General features: G+C 35.2%; 1 protein-coding gene across 2 annotated transcripts in view; it reads right to left on the bottom strand.

Annotated features, from left to right (window-relative positions):
* Positions 1-20037, bottom strand: part of SEPTIN7 (septin 7) — a gene marked incomplete at its 5' end in the record, with an annotated part of 111079 nt that overhangs the window by 6575 nt on the left and 84467 nt on the right. For both annotated transcript variants that reach the window (XM_082632808.1, XM_082632807.1), the window contains 4 exons: positions 11824-11949; positions 16523-16574; positions 17994-18090; positions 18993-19085. In XM_082632808.1, the coding sequence (XP_082488934.1) occupies positions 11824-11949; positions 16523-16574; positions 17994-18090; positions 18993-19085 (368 nt within the window). The remainder of the gene's footprint in view (positions 1-11823; positions 11950-16522; positions 16575-17993; positions 18091-18992; positions 19086-20037) is intronic.

The following is a 20037-nucleotide window of genomic DNA, read 5'->3' as shown; positions in this document are numbered from 1 at the left end:
TATAAATATTTATAATTTAGAACTTCCTTCCATGAAGTTTCATAGCTAAACTTGAAAGTCTCTAGTGAATAATTATTATGAAAATAGATCTACCAAAGGCAACTATATTAGCAGAACGTTTCTCTAAACCTAATGCATATCAAATCTAAAGATAACACATAAAATAAACTATAGAAGGAAAATGGAAAGGACACATTCCCTAAATACATTCTTAGAAAGGAAAACTAGAAGAAAATTACTTAATTTTGTATTTTAAACAAAATTTTAATGTGAAAAAAGGTATTGAGTTAATGAAGTCAATACATGTAGAATATTTTTAGTTCTACAATTTTCCAAGTGTTATAATCTCTCCTTTTAGACGACTACTGACATCACAATAATTCAAACCTATTTTGGTTACTGAATTGATATGCTAGAAAAAACTACCAGGCAATACCTAGAACACTCTTCGTTGAGGCAAGCAGAGTATTTCTAGGCCACTTAATGTAATTTTAATGCTCTTGAAAAATTCATTCCACCTATGTCAAATATTTTAGTGTCTTAAGTTTTAAAGATGGTCAGTGATCACACACACAAAAGAGAGAGAGAGAGAGCGAAGAAGCAAATAAATATCTTGACATTTCTGAAATGCCAAACAATAGACACAAGCAGTTAAAAGTAGTTCACTCTATTGACATTAAACTCCACAGGCTCAAACCTCTGCACAATTTTGTTCAAAATTTTCATGTTGAAAAATACTACAAATGAGCTTTATGTGAAGGCTAGTATATTTACAGACACAAGAGAATGCCGAAGTATCAGTAACCTATTACAGCCCCAGGGAGGAAAGAAAAGTGGGCTCTGTGGCTTTCACGATCTCTAAAAATAATTCAATACACTGGGACAACTTAAAAGAGGCAGGCCATTTTCTGACTTTATTGATAAAACATGTTTATTTTGCCTCCACAAAAACAGGCTTTGACCATTTAATTGTACATATTAAATTGGTGAACTTTATCTCAATAAAGTGGTTAAAAAGTTAAATCATGGCTTAAAAACAAAGTCAGGCTTTGTATTTCATCCGTAACTTCAAGGCTAGTCACTTTAATCCTGATTTGACACACTCTTGATTATGGTGACTTCTCTCCCTACAAGGCTGAGTATTTTGACCATTACAACATTATTCTTCCCTCTCGAGGAGGAGGACAAGAGAGCAAGATGGAAAATATTAAATGAGCAACAGGACAGAAAGAACACTGGCTACTGATTTTTCTTAGCAAAAAGGAAGGACAAAGATGTGATGTACTGTTGTGACCAAAAGGATTTGTTTTTGCAGTTAGTTTAAGTTAGAACAAAATGTTACTTAACTAAAGGATATTCCTTCACCAAAAGAAAACTTACAAACCTTCGGTATGTCTTAACAATTAAACAATTAATCAGAAGTTCTGAAAATGAAAATAAACCAAACATTAACTTAGAAGAAGAATCAACATTCAAAAAGTGAGGTAAACTGAAATAAATTTTAAAGTGTAAATATCATTATTTCATTAAAAGCTGATAAGGCCCTTCATATTAATATATTTCTCATCTTTATGGCAGGTGTTTTTAATATAGGGGCCTTGGATCTCTTGCGCAGAGTGTCAATGAATGCCCTGAAATGACATACCAAATAAATGTGTGTTTGTGTTGTGTATTCATGCAAGCATTTTTCCAGTGAGAGGGTTCAAAGCTTTTGTTTGATTTCTGTAAAACTCACTTTTGCCACTCCCCAAAACACTTTTAGGCTCTAGAAAAAAAAATACTCTAATAACGATTTTTTAATTGACAGTCTTAAATAACTGAAACTGTATGTTTAAGCAACTTAGATTATCCAACAATACTGCTGCAATTTGAAAATAAATAAATATACTGTAAAAAATTATAAAAAACTAGAATTAAAGAAATAAATTAGGGTTTCCCTGGTGGCGCAGTGGTTGAGAGTCCGCCTGCCGATGCAGGGGACGCGTGTTCGTGCCCCAGTCGGGGAAGATCCCACATGCTGCGAAGCGGCTGGGCCCGTGAGCCATGGCCGCTGAGCCTGCGCGTCCGGAGCCTGTGCTCCGCAATGGGAGAGGCCACAACAGTGAGAGGCCCGCGTACCGCAAATAAATAAATAAAATAAACAAACAAACAAATAAATAAATAAATTAGAATTCACACAGAATTGAGATTTTCAATATATACTCTTACTTATAATAACCTATCTATAAAATGCTCATTTAATTTCATCCTTGGGAGGAATAAGTCAATCCATATAAATGTAAAGAATCTGCAGTATAATTTGCACATGAAAAGACTAGCACCTTACCAACAGTAAACACTGTCATCTAGATTATTATTTAAATAACTCTTGGAGGAAAATAGAAGACTGCAGAGAAACATGTTATGATGTTTTGAAATTTGCTTTTAAATTCAAAATTTAAATATTAAAAATCTTCACATACTAAAACTGCTTATGTCTTCCGAAAAACAAATAACCACTTACATGCCGTCAACTGTATCATATCTAAAAGAACAAAAAATACAGAGACTTAGCACACTTAAATGACACTAAAAGCAGCAACTAAAGGCAAATCCACAGATTTCACAATAAAAGTATGTGCCCTAAAACAAAAGTTTATGGCCAAATTTGTTGAAGCTAGTTAATTTCTTTTCCAAATTCTGTTAGTAATCCCTATACCAAATCATTATGAAAATAAATAGGCTGTGCGATTATCTTCTGACAGCCTGCTCAAACTTCTAAACTTATTTAAATATGTATACTTTCAAAGAAATTAGCAATATTTCACATTTGAGATACTTTAAGCTTTCAGCCTTGTAAAACTACTGGACTCCTTAACCAAATGAATTGATATCCAGTATTATAAGAAAATGGTTACATGTATCTAAAATGAATATTTGGAAGCCTCTCACCAGTCAAAATGATGTTTCAAATCTCATTTTTAAATTAAGGTAGCACCCAAATTCTAGTCATTTTTATTAAAGTGATATTTAGAAAACTGTAACACAAAATTGTGCGTATAATGTAGAAAATGCAGGAAAAAGGATCACTTTTTAAAAAATTAACTTTATTTTTTATAAAGCAGTTTCTTATTAATCTATTTTATACATATTAGTGTATATATGTCAATCCCAACCTCCCAATTCATCCCACCACCACCACCACCCACCACTTTCCCCCTCTGGTGTCCATACGTTTGTTCTCTACATCTGTGTCTCTATTTCTGCCCTGCAAACCGGTTCATCTGTACCATTTTTCTAGGTTCCACATATATGCATTAATATACGATATTTGTTTTTCACTTTCTGACTTACTTCACCCTGTATGACAGTCTCTAGATCTATCCACGTCTCAACAAATGACCCAATTTCATTCCTTTTTATGGCTGAGTAATATTCCATTGTATATTTGTACCACATCTTCTTTATCCATTGGTCTGTCGATGGGAATTTAGGTTGTTTCCATGACCTGGCTACTGTAAATAGTGCTGCAATGAACATTGGGGTGCATGTGTCTTTTTGAACTATGGTTTTCTCTGGGTATATGCCCAGTAGTGGGATTGCTGGGTCATATGGTAATTTTATTTTTAGTTCTTTAAGGAACCTCCATACTGTTCTCCATAGTGACTGTATCAATTTAAATTCCCACCAACAGTGCAAGAGGGTTCCCTTTTCTCCACACCCTCTCCAGCATTTGTTTGTAGATTTTCTGATGATGCCCATTCTAACTGGTGTGAGGTGATACCTCACTGTAGTTCTGATTTGCATTTCTCTAAAAATTAGTGATGTTGAGCAGCTTTTCATGTGCTTCTTGGCCATCTGTATGTCTTCTTTGAAGAAATGTCTATTTAGGTCTTCTGCGCATTTTTGGATTGGGTTTTTTTTTTATACTGAGCTGCATGAGCTGTTTATATATTTTGGAGATTAATCCTTTGTCTGTTGATTCATTTGCAAATATTTTCTCCCATTCAGAGGGTTGTCTTTTTGTCTTGTTTATGTTTTCCTTTGCTGTGCATAACCTTTTAGTTTCATTAGGTCCCATTTGTTTATTTTTATTTCCATTACTCTAGGAGGTGGATCAAAAAAGATCTTGCTGTGATTTATGTCAAAGAGTGTTCTTCCTATGTTTTCCTCTAAGAGTTTTATAGTGTCCCATCTTACATTTAGGTCTCTAATCCATTTTATTATTGTGTACAGTGTTAGGGAGTGTTCTAATTTCATTCTTTTACATGTAGCTATCCAGTTTTCCCAGGACCACTTTTCTCCATTTTTCTCCTTGCCTCCTCTGTCATAGATTAGTTGACCATAGGTGCATGCGTTTATCTCTGGGCTCTCTATCCTGTTCCATTGATCTATATTTCTGTTTTTGTGGCAGCACCATATTGTCTTGATTACTGTAGCTTTGTAGTATAGTCTGAAGTCAGGGAGTCTAATTCCTCCAGCTCTGTCTTTTTCCCCTCAAGATTGCTTTGGCTATTCGGGATCTTTTGTGTCTCCATACAAATTTTAAGATATTTTGTTCTAGGTCTGTAAAAAATGCCATTGGTAATTTGATAGGGATTGCATTGAATCTGTAGATTGCTTTGGGTAGTATAGTCATCTTCACAATATTGATTCTTCCTATCTAAGAACATGGTATATCTCTCCATCTGTTTGTGTCATCTTTGATCTCTTTCATCAGTGTCTTATAGTTTTCTGAGTACAGGTCTTTTACCACCTTTTGTAGGCTTATTCCTAGGTATTTTATTCTTTTTGTTGCGATGGTGAATGGGATTGTTTCCTTAACTTCTCTTTCTGATCTTTCATTGTTAGTGAATAGGAATGCAAGAGATTTCTGTGCATTAATTTTGTATCTTGCAACTTTACCAAATTCATTGATTAGCTCTAGTAGTTTTCTGATAGCATCTTTAGGATTCTCTATGTATAGTATCATGTCATCTGCAACAGTGACAGTTTTACTTCTTCTTTTCCAATTTGTATTCCTTTTATTTCTTTTTCTTCTCTGATTTCTGTGGCTAGGACTTCCCAAACTACGTTGAAAAATAGTGGTGAGAGTGGGCATCCTTGTCTTGTTCCTGATCTTAGAGGAAATGCTTTCAGTTTTTTACTATTGAGAATGATGTTTGCTGTGGGTTTGTCGTATATGGCCTTTATTATGTTGAGGTAGGTTCCCTCTCTGCCCACTTTCTGGAGAGTTTTTATCATAAATGGGTGCTGAATTTTGTCAAAGGCTTTTTTTTTTCTGCATCTATTGAGATGATCATATGGTTTTTCTTCTTCAATTTGTTAATATGGTGTATCACACTGATTGATTTGTGTATACTGAAGAATCCTTGCATTCCCGGGATAAATCCCACTTGATCATGGTGTATGATTCTGGAAAAAGGATCACTTGTTGTCGTCACATTTCAAATGAAAGTTTTTTTATTAGGTGACTAGAAAAACCATTTAAATTATATCATTACCTGCCTGCTTTTTAATGAAAACTCTTCTTCACACACGTAGATAAGCTAAAGCTTATAAACTTAAACTTGTCAGAGAAATTTAAAGCAACTCAGTCAAAAAAATGAAAAGACCTGGTAAAAAATTTTTTTAAAAAAGGCTACAATATAACCTGAACAGCACATTAAATCCCCAAAGATATAACTTAGCTCCTTTTAGGGATCTATTCAAGGGGTGACAGTTCCTGAAAGCCATCAGATGACTTACCCTTTTCATGTGACCAACAATAGAATCACAGCAAGGACCACACTTAAGGCTGACCCAGTAAGGCCCTACTGTGGTTGTTTTACATTTTGAGTGTAATGGAAAGACAACCACATTTCATTTAAATTATGTGTGGTCTTTCCTGAAGAACTCATTAAGCAAGTACATTTACATATTTTTGCTTCAGTGGTGTGGTAGGTATACAGACGTGTAGCAATTTTCATACAAAATTTTCCAAAGGAATTTCACTTAAAACAAGAATTTCAAAGACCAACAAAAATTTCCAAACATTCTGGGAAACAACAGTTACCAGCATTTTATTTTGCCAAGTGAGAGTGTTAAAAATAAATGTAAATAAAACAATACTATCATTATATTTTCATGAAAGGACACATGAACAAGAGTAAAAGATATAACTGAATAAATTACTTTTTTTTTCGAAAAATGGGACAAATTTCAGGGGCTTCTCTGGTGGCGCAGCAGTTGAGAGTCCGCCTGCCGATGCAGGGGACAGGGGTTCGTGCCCCGGTCTGGGAAGATCCCACATGCCGCGGAGCGGCTGGGCCCGTGAGCCATGGCCGCTGAGCCTGTGCGTCCGGAGCCTGTGTGCCGCAATGGGAGAGGCCACAGCAGTGAGGGGCCCGTGTACCGCAAAAAAAAAAAAAAAAAAAAAAAAGAAAAATGGGACAAATTTCAGAAAATTGTCTTTATATCTCTTTAGATCAATGAAAACTTTGTCATGTACCAAAAGAGTTCTGAGGATTAGCCTTTAGAAACCTGTATTTTTAGTCATTTATAGGAATTCAGTTATCCATAGAGTTTTCCCAAGACTACAGATGGAGAAGGCTGTAGAAAACAAAAATAAAATTAACATATGGGAAAGAGGTAACTCCAACCTGACCACCTCAATAAAGCAGAACAGATATAGAAATAAAGTGAGTCACACAAGTTTTTTGGCTTCTCAGGGCATATAAAAGTTATGTTTACACTACACTGCAGTCTATTAGATGTGCAGCAGCATTATGTCTTAGAAAACAATGTATATACCTTAATTGAAAAATATGTTATTGCTGAAGAATGCTAACCGTCATCTGAGCCTTTAGTGAGTCGTAGGAGGAACATCAAAGATCACTGATTACAGATCAACATAACAAATATAATAATAATAAAGTTTAAAACAGCGGTCCCCAACCTTTTCGGCACCAGGGACTGGTTTTGTGGAAGACAATTTTTCCACAGACTTGGTGGGGGGCGGGGGAGTTGTTCAGGTGGTAATGCAAGCAATGGGGAGCAGCAGATGAAGCTTCACTTGCCCACCGCCCACCTCCTGCTGTGCGGCCCGGTTCCTAACAGGCCATGGACCAATACCACCAGTCCACGGCCCGGGGGTTGGGGAACCCCGGTTTAAAACACTGTGAGAATTACCAAGGTAACACAGAGACATGAAGAAAGCAAATGTCAGTGGGAAAATGGCAAAGACAGATTTGCTTGATGCAGTACACCACAAACCTTCAATCTGTAAAAAACACATTATCTGCGAAGTGTAATAAAGCAAAGTGCAATAAAACAAGGTATGCCTGTAAAAGATGTAAGGAAGACCACAAAGGAAGAAGCAAGTAAAACTTTAAAAAAGCATGTTGAACAAAAAAGGATACCTCTCCCCTTATTGGGGATTACTTTACGAGATCTACAATCTTGACATGGTTAATTCTCCACTTTCCTTTACAACCTTGTTGAATCTCTTTTAATTTGGAACCTGACCTCCCTTTCTGTTACTTCTAACCATCCTCCACCCTCTGGACAGGGGTGGGCAAGATATACTCTCCCTGAGGAAAACAGATGACTTGATATTTTCTTTGCCAGACACAAGTAATACCTGAACAGCTGCTAAGAATAGAGCTCACTTTTCCAGACTCCAGCCTTGAGACAAATCAGTATTTGATGAGACAAGCTCAGCTATGTTTCAGATTTTAACCATATAATCAAAATCTTGGGTTTTGTCCCCAGCTTTACTGAGATATAATTGACATATAGTATTGTCTCAGTTTAAGGTATACAATGTGATGTCGAGGACCACTAACATAACAGAAAGGCACATTTTGAAACATATAAACCAAATACCAAATATTTTTATTTTTAACCCATGGTTCAGTACACTCTACAGTCCATCTGAAACTGTCTCCAAAAATTAAATATAAGATAAATTAATCTACTTTATGCTTAACATTAAAAAAATTAACTTATATTCTAAAACGAAGTGTAATTAGCACTCTGTGGAGCGTACACTGCCAAAGGTTAATGTAACTATAAATTTTAAATAGATGTATATCTGTATGTGTAAGTATATGTCTATATATTGTATAAGAACAATTAAAAAACACAGGTCCATCAGCAATCAGATGAATAAATGACCTTATTCACAAGTTTATTTCTTTCTCAAATTCCCTGCAGATGCTGTTTAGAGACCATATGAAGTAATAAAGAAAGTGATAAAATGACCACTTTTTTTTTTTTTAATGACCAAAGTTCGGTGGTCTTCAAACTGAGGTCTCTATTTATATGAAGAGACTTACTTGAGTCTGTGCAGTTTTAAGAGAATCAATTTCCAGATCCTCAACTTCCATACAAAGTTTTGCCTAAAGTGATCTGCCTGAAAATTATCAAGTTAACAGAGAGTCCATTTCTCACATTACAGAAGAAAGACCTACTCCTTCTTACCTATCCCTTACTAAGGTACACTGTACCTGAAGGTATGAAAACCTCCAGGTGACAAGAGAGAAGTCTCTTTCAATGATTAATCAAACACTATAACATAAACCTGTAAGAGTGTATCTCCAAGTATTAAACATGTTTCTATTAAGGGCATGGTGTGGTGTTAGAAACATGGTATTTGGGTCCCTGTCAGGATGCTCTGAATTAAGATATATAGCAAAGGGAGGTGGCTGGAGACCTGGCAATTTCTGTTTAATAACTCTACCTTTTCCACTCTGAGCTCCCTGAAACCTCAATCTCTCCGTGCCACCATTATCAAAGGATGCATTGCTAGGGAGAAAAAAGTCCCATGGGAGCAATACAAACAGAACATCAATATGAAGCCCAGACTCACATTTGCTTACTTTACATATTTAAATATTAGCCATTCTTTTCAGTTATCTGTGGATGGGTTCAGAGCTATAAAGAAAGGCACCTTACATTGGCTAAAGCACCATAAATTGCTGGTACTGATTTTTTTTTCCCCAAAAATTCAACTGGAATGAACAGCTAACATTTTCAAGACAATACTAGATACAATCAAAGGATAAAAATTCCAAGTGACTTCTTTCAGATTCAGTATGTATCATTCAATAAAGCAGTAAAAACCTAATTTAACAAATCATATATCAATACCTGTTCTAATTACAACCATTCCCCAGTTGGTTCAATCTTCAAAAATATTTATTTTTCTATTGCTTAAAGTAAAATTAAACAATATACTAACTCCTGGGGCAATCTGCTTTTTAGCAGTACAAACTTTTTTATTATTTTCATAGGCAAAGTTTAGACATGATTCATCTCATTAAAAAATACAATTCCAATAGAATCCTACTTTTCATGTTTTCACCTGGGTTATAGTTTAACTCAAGTAATCCACACTAAAATTCTGTATATGCAGAAGAATTTTTAACAACACTATAAGGTTCACTATTTTTCTCTTAATTACCTTACCTGCATCCAACAGTAAAAAATATCCCAATAGCACTATTTTAAAAGCCTTAAATTTGAACTATGGAAAAAAATTCCTTATTTCTAGCATATTAACAAATGTTTAAAAGAAAATAATCGAACATTAAGTGCATACACTTAATGTATGCATTTAATGAAAGATATGTACTGATAATACATTTTGCTTTAACATATTATAAAACTACTAGTGGCTTTAATTGTGTATGTTTTTCTTTTAAACAGTTAAAAAGTCCATAAACTAGTGAAATGCATTTAAAATGGATTCAATTTTATGAACAATATTCACTATGATGGATCTTTATATTTCTGTGCTAAATAATAGTTGTTTGATACAAATTCTGCTAAAAAGAAACAGATTAAAAACGTTGCCTTTTTTCATGCATTGAACCTTACCTCAAGTAGAATCTTGCATTTTAAATATTAAAAGAAAATCAATTTTTAAAATAGCAGTAGTAAATTCCTAGAAGTCAGTGTTTTGCAAAGCATGTGTTACTAATCACCTATATTGAAACCATCAAGGGTTAAAAAAAAAAAAAGGACGCGGGTGGTGGGTTCCCTGGCGGTCCAGTGGTTAGGACTTCACACTTCCACTGCAGGGGGCATGGGTTCGATCCCTGGCTGGGGAATTAAGATCCCACGTGCTGTGTGGCACGGCCAAAACAAACCCCCAAAAAACAAAATATCACCTAGGGTGCTCATTAAAAATACAAACTCTCAGGCCCATCCCACATGTACTGAATCAGAATCTCTTGATAATGATTGAGTCTAGAAATTTACCTTTTTACCAATTACTCTGGGACTTCCCTAGTGGCACAGTGGTTAAGAATCTGCCTGCCAATGCAGGGGACTCGGGTTAAAGCCCTAGTTCGGGAAGATCTCACGTGCCGCAGAGCAACTAAGCCCGTGCACCACAACTACTGAGCCTGAGCTCTAGAGCCCGCGCGCCGCAACTACTGAGCCTGCACTCTAGAGCCCGTGCACCACAACTACTAAGCCTGCACTAGAGAGCCCATACTCCGCAATGAGAAGCCCACCCGCTGCAACGAAGAGCAGCCCCCACTCTCTGCAACTAGAGAAAGTCAAGAGTGCAGCAACGAAGACCCAACGCAGCCAAAAATAAATAAATAAATAAATAAATAAAAGCAATTGCTCTCGGGAGATCTCTAAAGCCAGAAAATCTAGAAACTGATCAGTAAAGTTCCTCAAATAAGCACACTAATAATAGTGTAAGAAGAAATTCAAAATTAAGAAAGAGATTAGGGGCTACAACCCAAACATCATGAAGAAAATAAACACAGAGTTAGGTCCAAGATCAGTTTTAAAAGAGAACTGCTTGTGACTCTGCCAATGATTATTAATGCTTTGTGCACTTTCTTATGGAATTTAGGGCCACTGCGGAGACATAACTAAAAAAGCAAAAAGGAACATTTTTCTCTTCCATTATAAGGAATGCTGACCACTATAACACAGTGTTGCTACTTGGAGAACTTGCTTCCCTTATTATTTATTATGCAGATGATCCTTCAGGATTATCCTCTCATAGTATCAATACATAACACGTGGCTAGAAATGTACACACATTGTTAAAATGGTTTTCGTAATACTTATGGTCTTCAACAACCCCAAATAAAGGAAAAACAGGGAACAGACATGGTTACCAAGTCTATACCAGCTAACTCACCAGCCTCCTCACACATCTCTTTTCCCTACACCATCATAAAACCACATCTTGAAGATACTAGCTCCGGTGGGTGAAGCTATACACTCAGGAGTCACTCACACCACTCTAACAACCAACAGAAGAAAGCCAAACTCCAGCTAATTTACTCCCTGGAAATACACAATAGGAATAGAAAAGGTAACCAAGACTACAATAATTAAATGTTCCTTTTGTTTGGTCCTGTCCCTTATTTCTATATAATCTTCTAGTAAATACTCTGCTTCCAAAATGGTTTAGTTTAAAAAGACATAATAAAAAGTAGAAGCTCTATGTTTAGTCTCCTTAAAGAGACTATGGGATGTTTATCTTAAGAGTAAAATGGGTTTAAGGGTTACTTGGTAGAAACCGTTCTCTTCCCTTAAAAAAAAAAATGCTGAAGGAGCTATTTGATTTCTAATTGGGGATTAAATGTCTTACGTAGGTTATTAAGATGATGGCAAAGACCAGAAGAGAATGCATGGCTCTTTCACTTAAGGAACAAGGTTATAAAACTACACTTCCTCCAACAAACAAAGCTTGACAATATAAATTTGGCTGTTGTACCTAAAGAACATTATCCCAATTTTCTATTGAGTAGCCAAGAGGAATTTGATGAAACAATATGATTATTTACTACATAAATAATACCTTTTCTGGAGGAAACAATGTATACTTACTTAGTAAGCTGCCCTTTATTCTTGTTATTATCAACTCCATTATAAGTCACAGCTGCCAGTTTTCTGCTCCGGTAGTTCTCATAGTGTACATTATTAGTGACATCTTTCAAGTCCTGCATGTGTGTTCTGTCATAAATAAATGACACATCAAGAGTTTGCTTCTATTAAGAAAGCTTTGGTGTAAATTCAAAATTTTAGCAAAACAAAAATTTCAGACTTAAAATGAGCAAAGGACTATTCTTAAGGAAGATGGCATCCATCTGTCTTCATTCACATGTAAGGCAGAGTAAGACACAATGAGCTAACTTGACACCAATGGAAAATTAGGTTCCAGAAGAAAGTTTAGGAGCATAAATCCTCTCAAAGCAGTTACTAAAGAATGACATTTCTAGAGAAGAGTATTTACCTTTTTAGTATATATTTTATTTTACTAGAGAAGGAAAAGTAGATTAGCTCCTACTAAAGTTCACAAAGCAAAAGAAATTGCTTTCCTTTTAGCAATATTATTAATATTTGAGTTTTTATTCAGGTAATACATAGGGACACTTTAGATCACATATCAAGTTGGATGCAAACTGGGGAATTCTAATTTTGAGTAAATTTCTGTTTATTCAAATTGTCCAGTAAATGTGGTATTTTGGTTAAATGAATGTCTGCTCACAGCGTATCTATCATACATAAAATCAATCCATAGGAGACAACTATACAATACATGAGACAATTTCATCATTCCTTAATGTTTCAAGATGCTAAAAGACTCCCTGAGCTGCTCTACGGTATCCTTTACCAATGCAGCAGTGTTTTGGGATGTACGTGGTGTGGGAGTACTCTGTATCATTTGATCTTCCTTTTTCTCATCATCCATTCCTGCACCTGCAACCCCCCATCTTTCGTCTCCACCACTTTACCAAAATCCCCTTACGGGAGACAAACATAAAGGTGTTACTCTGTATTTATTCCTCCTGATATCCATGAAACAGTTACTACTACTTTCCCTTTTGTAAACAGAATGTGATGTTCAATTACTGATTCACCTAGTATTGGACATCCATGCAGTTTTCTGATAGCTTAACTCCTCCTATTTCTAAGACTGGGTTTTCCACAAGCCTCATCTCCCTTTATACTTTGTCCCTTGATGAATAATATATCCTCTCTATGGCCACTAGAGTTAACACCTAAAGCTCTATCCTCCTGTACTCCAGTCAAGTCAGACAGTTCCTTACTCCTAGCATATCCAATGACTGGGACTGAATAGTCCATGTTAATTTGTCACTGACTCTCAAACTTCAGAATTCTACTGCTGTGGGGGCTCTCTTTGCAGTCTCGAAGTCAAACCACCCTAACCCAGGACAACTTTCTCCTTGGCGGTCAGTCATTTTTTTTGGTACCCGTATATGTTATAGGTGACACCACATAACGTTTTCAACTATGTTGTAAACACCCCCTTTTACAAAAAACATGCCATCACCTTTTGTACTCTTGCCACAGATAGCACATAATGGGCCCTTTAAAAAGAACTGATTTGAAGCTGAGTTATGATAAACACTGCTGACTTTCTAGAATTACTGTTATCAGTTTCTCTAAGCAGAGAATAATAACTGTGCCAATATGAAACAATCTTCTTGTAATTTTTAAATATTATATATTATCTCATCAATGAATCACTGAAAAATAACTAAAGGACCTGAGGTAAAGTACTTTAGTAGCTGAAATACAAGATGTATAAAATAAAAATAAGGTGGGCTTATTAACTAGTTGTTAAACTATTTTTGTTAATGTCATCAACATTTTAGATAGTGAAATATTTTTCCCTTTCACTAAAATAACTTTATGATTACCTGGTTCTGGTATTTTTCAGGATATAGAAATCTCTATTTCCACTTACTTAAATATTTTACTTTATCCTTTTAAAAATCAACCCGTTCCTCCACTCTGAAAATAATTAATTAGTAATATAGTTTTCTCCACAATTTCCGGAATTTACTCATCTTTTCCATTTCTTATTGCTGATAACAAAGCACTCTCTTCTCTCCTTTTGTTTTCCTTCTCTATTTGATTTCTGCACTGTCCACTGCCACACCCTGAAACTATTTTTATCAAGTTTTCCTCTTTCCATTGTCTCCCTTGGTTTGCCTGCAACAGCTAGTTCTCTTAATTAGCAAAGTGACACAGCTTTGAACTTGAATCTTTCTTAGAAGCAACCACTACTCCTAAATTTAACCTGCAGGATTTCAATTACTTGGAACTTACAGACATATGGAACACTGGCATTGATATTTCCTTCATGTATTTATTAAATATCCACTAGGTGCCTTTACCATAAAGACATGAGCTACATAATATATACATCTTTCTCATCTCTCCTCCAAACTTAAAAGGAAAAGCAATAAAGTAAAATATTCCTAAGCTTACCATTTGCAAAGCATACTTATCAAGGATGTTTTACACGTCTCAAAGACTATAATCGAAAAATTGTGTTAAGAAGCCAAATGAACATCTAGCATAAGTGAACATTTATTCCTTAGGAAAGAAAAACAAGTGTGCTAAAGCAAATTTAACAAATAAATGAATTTTTTATTAAGCAAAATTGCCTAATCATCTACCTCAAGGAGCTGAAGCCAATATCTTCATCCTACTTGTTAAAAATGTTAAGTAGGACCACTCTTAATCCCACAAATAAACATTTAATGACTGTATTTATCCTAATCCATCTTAAGGCATCTATTTCCATGAATCTCTTCCTATCTGACCCACTGCATGATAACATACCACTTACCACTTACTCTGAGTTTAATACATCTAAGCAACCTCATCACAGCACACATCTACTTATACATTACATAATTTTAGAATTTTTTATATTTTCATACATGTATGATTGTCCTGTTGCTTTCCTGTACTAAATCTTCCTGCAGGAATGGTCCTTCCTGCTTATAATGCTTCCATACTAGTGAGTCCTACTCACCAGATGTCACTGTGTACCTTCAAATGTTCAAAGTCTAGCTTCTGACTCAGTAACTAGCCTTCTTTTCTATAGTATTTTAGGTATATAGGCAATTATTGATTGCATATTTAAAAAACACATAAGATGGGCTTCCCTGGTGGCGCAGTGGTTGAGGGTCCACCTGCCGATGCAGGGGACGCGGGTTTGTGCCCCGGTCCGGGAGGATCCCACATGCTGCGGAGCGGCTGGGCCCATGAGCCATAGCCGCTGAGCCTGTGCGTCCGGAGCCTGTGCTCTGCGGCGGGAGAGGCCACAACAGTGAGAGGCCCACAAAAAAAACAAAAACAAAAACCCCACATAAGACAAAGTTATAGAATATCATTGTGTCAGGCACTAGGCAAGTAGCATAGATTTAAAATTGAGGAAAAGAATAAAATCAGAGGGAATGTACTGGCAATTAATACTTATGAAACATTCCTTACATATATAATGTCATAAGAGATTATTAGTTCTTCTGAAGTCACATCTTAAAAATGGAAGTGAAAGGAAAGAGTTCGTAATAGAACCTGAAGTGTTGTATTCTCAAAACCAAGAGATGACCACCCTTTCATATGCATTTGCTCTTCTCCCACTGTGTGAGGCATGGCAACCCCAATGGCTGAATTAACTCCGTCATCCACTTTCTACCAAAACACCTTGTCATGAGCTCTTTTGAGAAAAACCAATTACATGGCAATCTCTTTGATTTCAAAATTCACTTTCATCTCTTGTATATTTCTTGAGGTAGCAGTTTGAGTCATATTTTCCCCCACTTTTAAGAATGATCTTATTCTTGTTCTATGATTTCCAATTATCATCAATACGCATGTTACTACTTCAACATAGCTAAAGAGATTCCTGTGTTTTGGGAAAGTGGATAGTATGAAAATGAATAGACACCAACTTAAGATGGCCATCTAAAACTGGAGGTTGAAGAGAATAGTACATAGTGAGGGTCTGGAGAAGCAAGCAAGACGAGAGAGTAGAGAAGTAGCAAAAGGGTATGAAATGGCATGAGAAAGGAATTTATCTCAGCATAAAAACACTGAGGTTCATTTTGATCCCCTTTCTGTTCCTTGCCCACTAATGTCTCTGGTTCTTTTCAACTTTTTCTTCGGGATTTCCTCTCTGCTACTGATTTTCTAATTCAGGTCCTGTTCCTCTAATCAGAAAAACCTCAGTGTCCTGTTCTCACATGCTTTCCTTCTCTTTCATCAGGTGCACAAGGTACAATTTAGGAGTAATGTTTTCCCTCCTGGGAGGAAGATCAGTTTTGTTCACAGTGTTCCAGTAACAAAAACGCTCCACTCACCAGCTACCAAGCTATGTATTTTTAAATATTCAAAGTCAAGTTTTTGACCCAAAACTTAGCCTTCCCTTCCACAGTTTCCACATTAAAGAAGAGCAAAAGCCTTTTTCTTTCCACTTTCCATACCTCTTTCAGTATTAAACCTTAACACAAAGTATAATGATCAAGAGACCCATTTTCCTATATATCCCTAGCCACACAACCTATTTTGTATTTTTGCTCTTGACTTCAAAACCTTGGCAAAATAACCCAAGTTGTCTCCATGCAGTGCTTACTTCAGTGCTAGAATGAAGATACCCCTTTAAATTAGCTAAATTTATAGAAGACAAAAAGTTAAATCTGTCTAACTCTAATTTTATTTAGGGGAAGAAAAAATTTATGTTATCTTCATCATTACTCACACTTACCTTATCAACATATTTCTTAGAATTGTAAAATCACAATGTTCACCATTTTCAACTATAAAAAAATAGATCACATACATTATTTTCCACTAAACCCAGTCTTTTCGGAGGAAACTGGGTGTTAACAACAATAAGAGAATATGCAAAATAGCTTAGATCAATTTTTCATTAATATTTAACACTGTAACATATAGTACTTAATTTAAGGGCACATCAGACGACTGTGCTATATTACTTTATTGTAGTTTAATCCTCAATGATAAAATATAAACCTAACAAATGAGCTCTCCAAAAGCAAACAATTTTGACATTTTGAAAGAGGACATCATATATTTCTCTTTACTGGTTGAAAATATATTTATTCCATAATAAAATGCATTTAAAAAGTTCAGTGCTGGGGGTGAGCAGGGGATCACTTTAGAAAAACCTCCCTAAGGTAACCAAAATGAAAACTTGAGCCAAGAACATTAAGGTTCTTTATTTTTTAAAAACGTATCACTAAAAGAACACTCTTTGGTGGGGGAGGTACCTAAAACTAAAGATACAAAGCAATTTCTTCTGTGCATATTTCTAAGGACTGTACTAGTTCTAAAGCCTCAGCTCAGCAACTCAAGGTTACATGGCGATGACAGAGCTGGGAATGAGCACAGTATAACTGGTCAGGAAAGTCACTGATAACAACAGTAACTTGGAAAATATTCTAAAAATTACAGAATTTTTCAAAGTAATACCAACAAATAGAACAATCATGACTCAAATCTTGATTCCAAGTTACTATAACACAGAAGATTAAATATTAGTAAAACCAGTATAATAAACACAAATTTGGGGAAACATGTCTATTGCCAAGAAGGCTTGTTGAGAATTGATGCTATAACTAAGATTTTGTTGTTAACACTCCTTAAAAAATTAGTAGAGGATCTCTTAATAATGAAATTTTTTGCTCTAAAGATGTGATGCCAAAAAAGGTGACTTCTGTCCTGAGGAAAAGAAACTGTGAATGTTTTAACTGAGCTTCTGACAGTTGTTCTCATTCTTGAGGGTCCCAGACCCATCTGAGACTCAGATAAAAGTGACAGGCCTTTTCTCCAAAATTGTTCTCAATTTCAGAAGGTTTATTAGATCCCTTGGAAGCAATCTTTGGTCCCCATGTAAAGAACTCCTGCATTATAAGAGTTTTCAAACAAAAAAAACAGGAATAGACTTAATGGTGAGGCAGAGGTGGGAGGGTGGGTACTGACAAGTGGCTTCTACAGTACTACACCGTTAAGATTTAACACATACTTGCCTGACTTAGTAGGACACAAGGTCTGAGAAACTTGAGGAAATGAGACTCAATGAAACAATTCAGAACTATCTTTGAAAATCTAGACTATATCAATGCAGTATGCTTATCATACTAACTATAAATACAAATATTTTTAATCACATTTGTGAGATCTTATAGAAAGCCATTCACTGAAGAAAACCTTACCTTCAGCAACACCCCAAGGATACTGCCTTCCTCTGACCCTTTTGCCATTAACTTCAATGATAGTATTACTACCTACCACAGCAAGAGGTAAACGGTCCTATAAAACAAAGTACTCATGTTCAAATATATCTCTGTAGTCCTCACAAATTCAAGAATAAAGAAGTTACATTACTCAACAGATAAGCAAAAACAATTATTACCCCGACAGTTTCTGCATTCATTTTTATACGCCATTCAATTACTATTTAGTAAAATGCCATTATATGGTATTGTCACCAATGTAAACAATAAATAAAATATTTTCACTGAAAATTTAAGAATACTAAGGCATATGCTGATCAAATTATTTGTTAAAACATCATTCCAAAAAGAAGCTGCCCCGTATTGGAAAAATTAAAAAGGATAAAAAATATATTAGCAGTTAGAGGAGAAAAATGAGGCTTGTGGCTAGCTTGCCTACCTGATCACAAACCAACCCTAACAGCCCTGGAGGCAGAGAATGCCATTAGTCAGTACATCATTTTTAGGTCCAGGGTACTTAGGAAACCACTATAATTTAAAAATACAGAAAATTATGTCGGTATGGATTTTTGGTTGATTCTTATGAAAGGACAAAAGAAAACATATTTTTGGCTCTTAAAACAAAGATTAAGCATAACAGTGCTTAAGAACAAATACTTTCCCTTCTTATTACGCCCCCCTTTTCTTTCCCATTACCTGTTTTTAGGGGGAAAATTATAAAATATGAAATCAGTTAACTGAAAACCACATGAAGACAAGAATTACGTTATTCATCTCTCTATTCCATATAATGCTTTATGATACATAATAGCCAAACAACAAAGTTAATCATAAAGTTGAATTCAATACTGAATAATCTCTCTATTTAGTTTGTAACTCAACTGTTTAAAAACACTGATATTTTTGGTTTTTCCAGCAGCTATTATAGTATTTTTAAGTCCCTAAAACATTTTAGTATATGTATGGGAATGAACCTACCTTTATCTTTTTAACAAGCTTATTTTCTTCTTCATCATCTGTCTCTGGGAATTCATATATTTTAATTTTATGTTCTTGGATTTCTTTCATTATCTAAAATGAAAGAGGAAGTCAGCAAAAGAGCATCACACATAATTTTAGTACATTAGCCTTATTTTTATTATACTCTTCTTAAATTCCTGAGTCCTCAGTTCCAGTTCCTTTACTGTTTTTCAATGATGCAAAATGTAATCTAAAACCAAAATACTATGCTAGTCTTTTTTTTAACCATAAAGTTGATATATAAAAGTACCATTCTCAAAATCCAATTACTTCAGAAGTGTTAAAGTCATATGGTTATAATACCAAAAGAGTTCTAAAAATGATTTAAGAACCCAGAAAGGGCTTTCTCTAGCTGATTTCTACTCTAATGGTTTTAGGTCATTTATTTATAATGACTGAGATACTTCCTCTAGATAAACTCTTACCAACTGTTTTATTCATCTGAATCAACAAAGCTTAAACTCACCTAAAATTTTTAGTAGAATTTAGCAAAGGTAAGTAAAATTAAGTATAGCATTGGTTCCAGGAAAAAAAAAGTGCACACTTATCAGAAAATATCCTTGCATGTACATGTGCACACACACAAATCAAGGAGCAACACATATAAGATCAAGCAAGCACAAAGGGAGAAAACATGCCCTGGAAATTAAGAAACTAATGAGTTTATAATAATAATCAATGAGAGTACAGAAAAAAGAAAGACAAACTTATTAATAACATCAGAATGACCTAGTTCAAATTAAATTATCTTGTCCAAAATCACTCCAAATTCTAATAAGAATACAGACATCCAAATAATGTTGAATACCTACCCTATTCAATCTCATAACAAACTGATGGCTAATATACCTATAGCTAGCTCCCTGCCTGTACTGGTAGTTCAGCGCTACTCTCACTGCTGGGGTCCCCAGCAGCAGTAAAGGGAACCTAAACAAAATGTGCGACACAGTTACTAAAGCAGACAGAAGTAAAACTGCCACTGAGAAAAACAGGACCACATATC

This window comes from Mesoplodon mirus, assembly GCF_964341445.2.
Source record: "Mesoplodon mirus genome assembly, chromosome: 9".
In the NCBI taxonomy this organism is placed as follows: domain Eukaryota; kingdom Metazoa; phylum Chordata; class Mammalia; order Artiodactyla; family Ziphiidae; genus Mesoplodon; species Mesoplodon mirus.
Note: the sequence above shows the minus strand (reverse complement) of the source record. Positions and strands in the feature narration are given on the sequence as shown.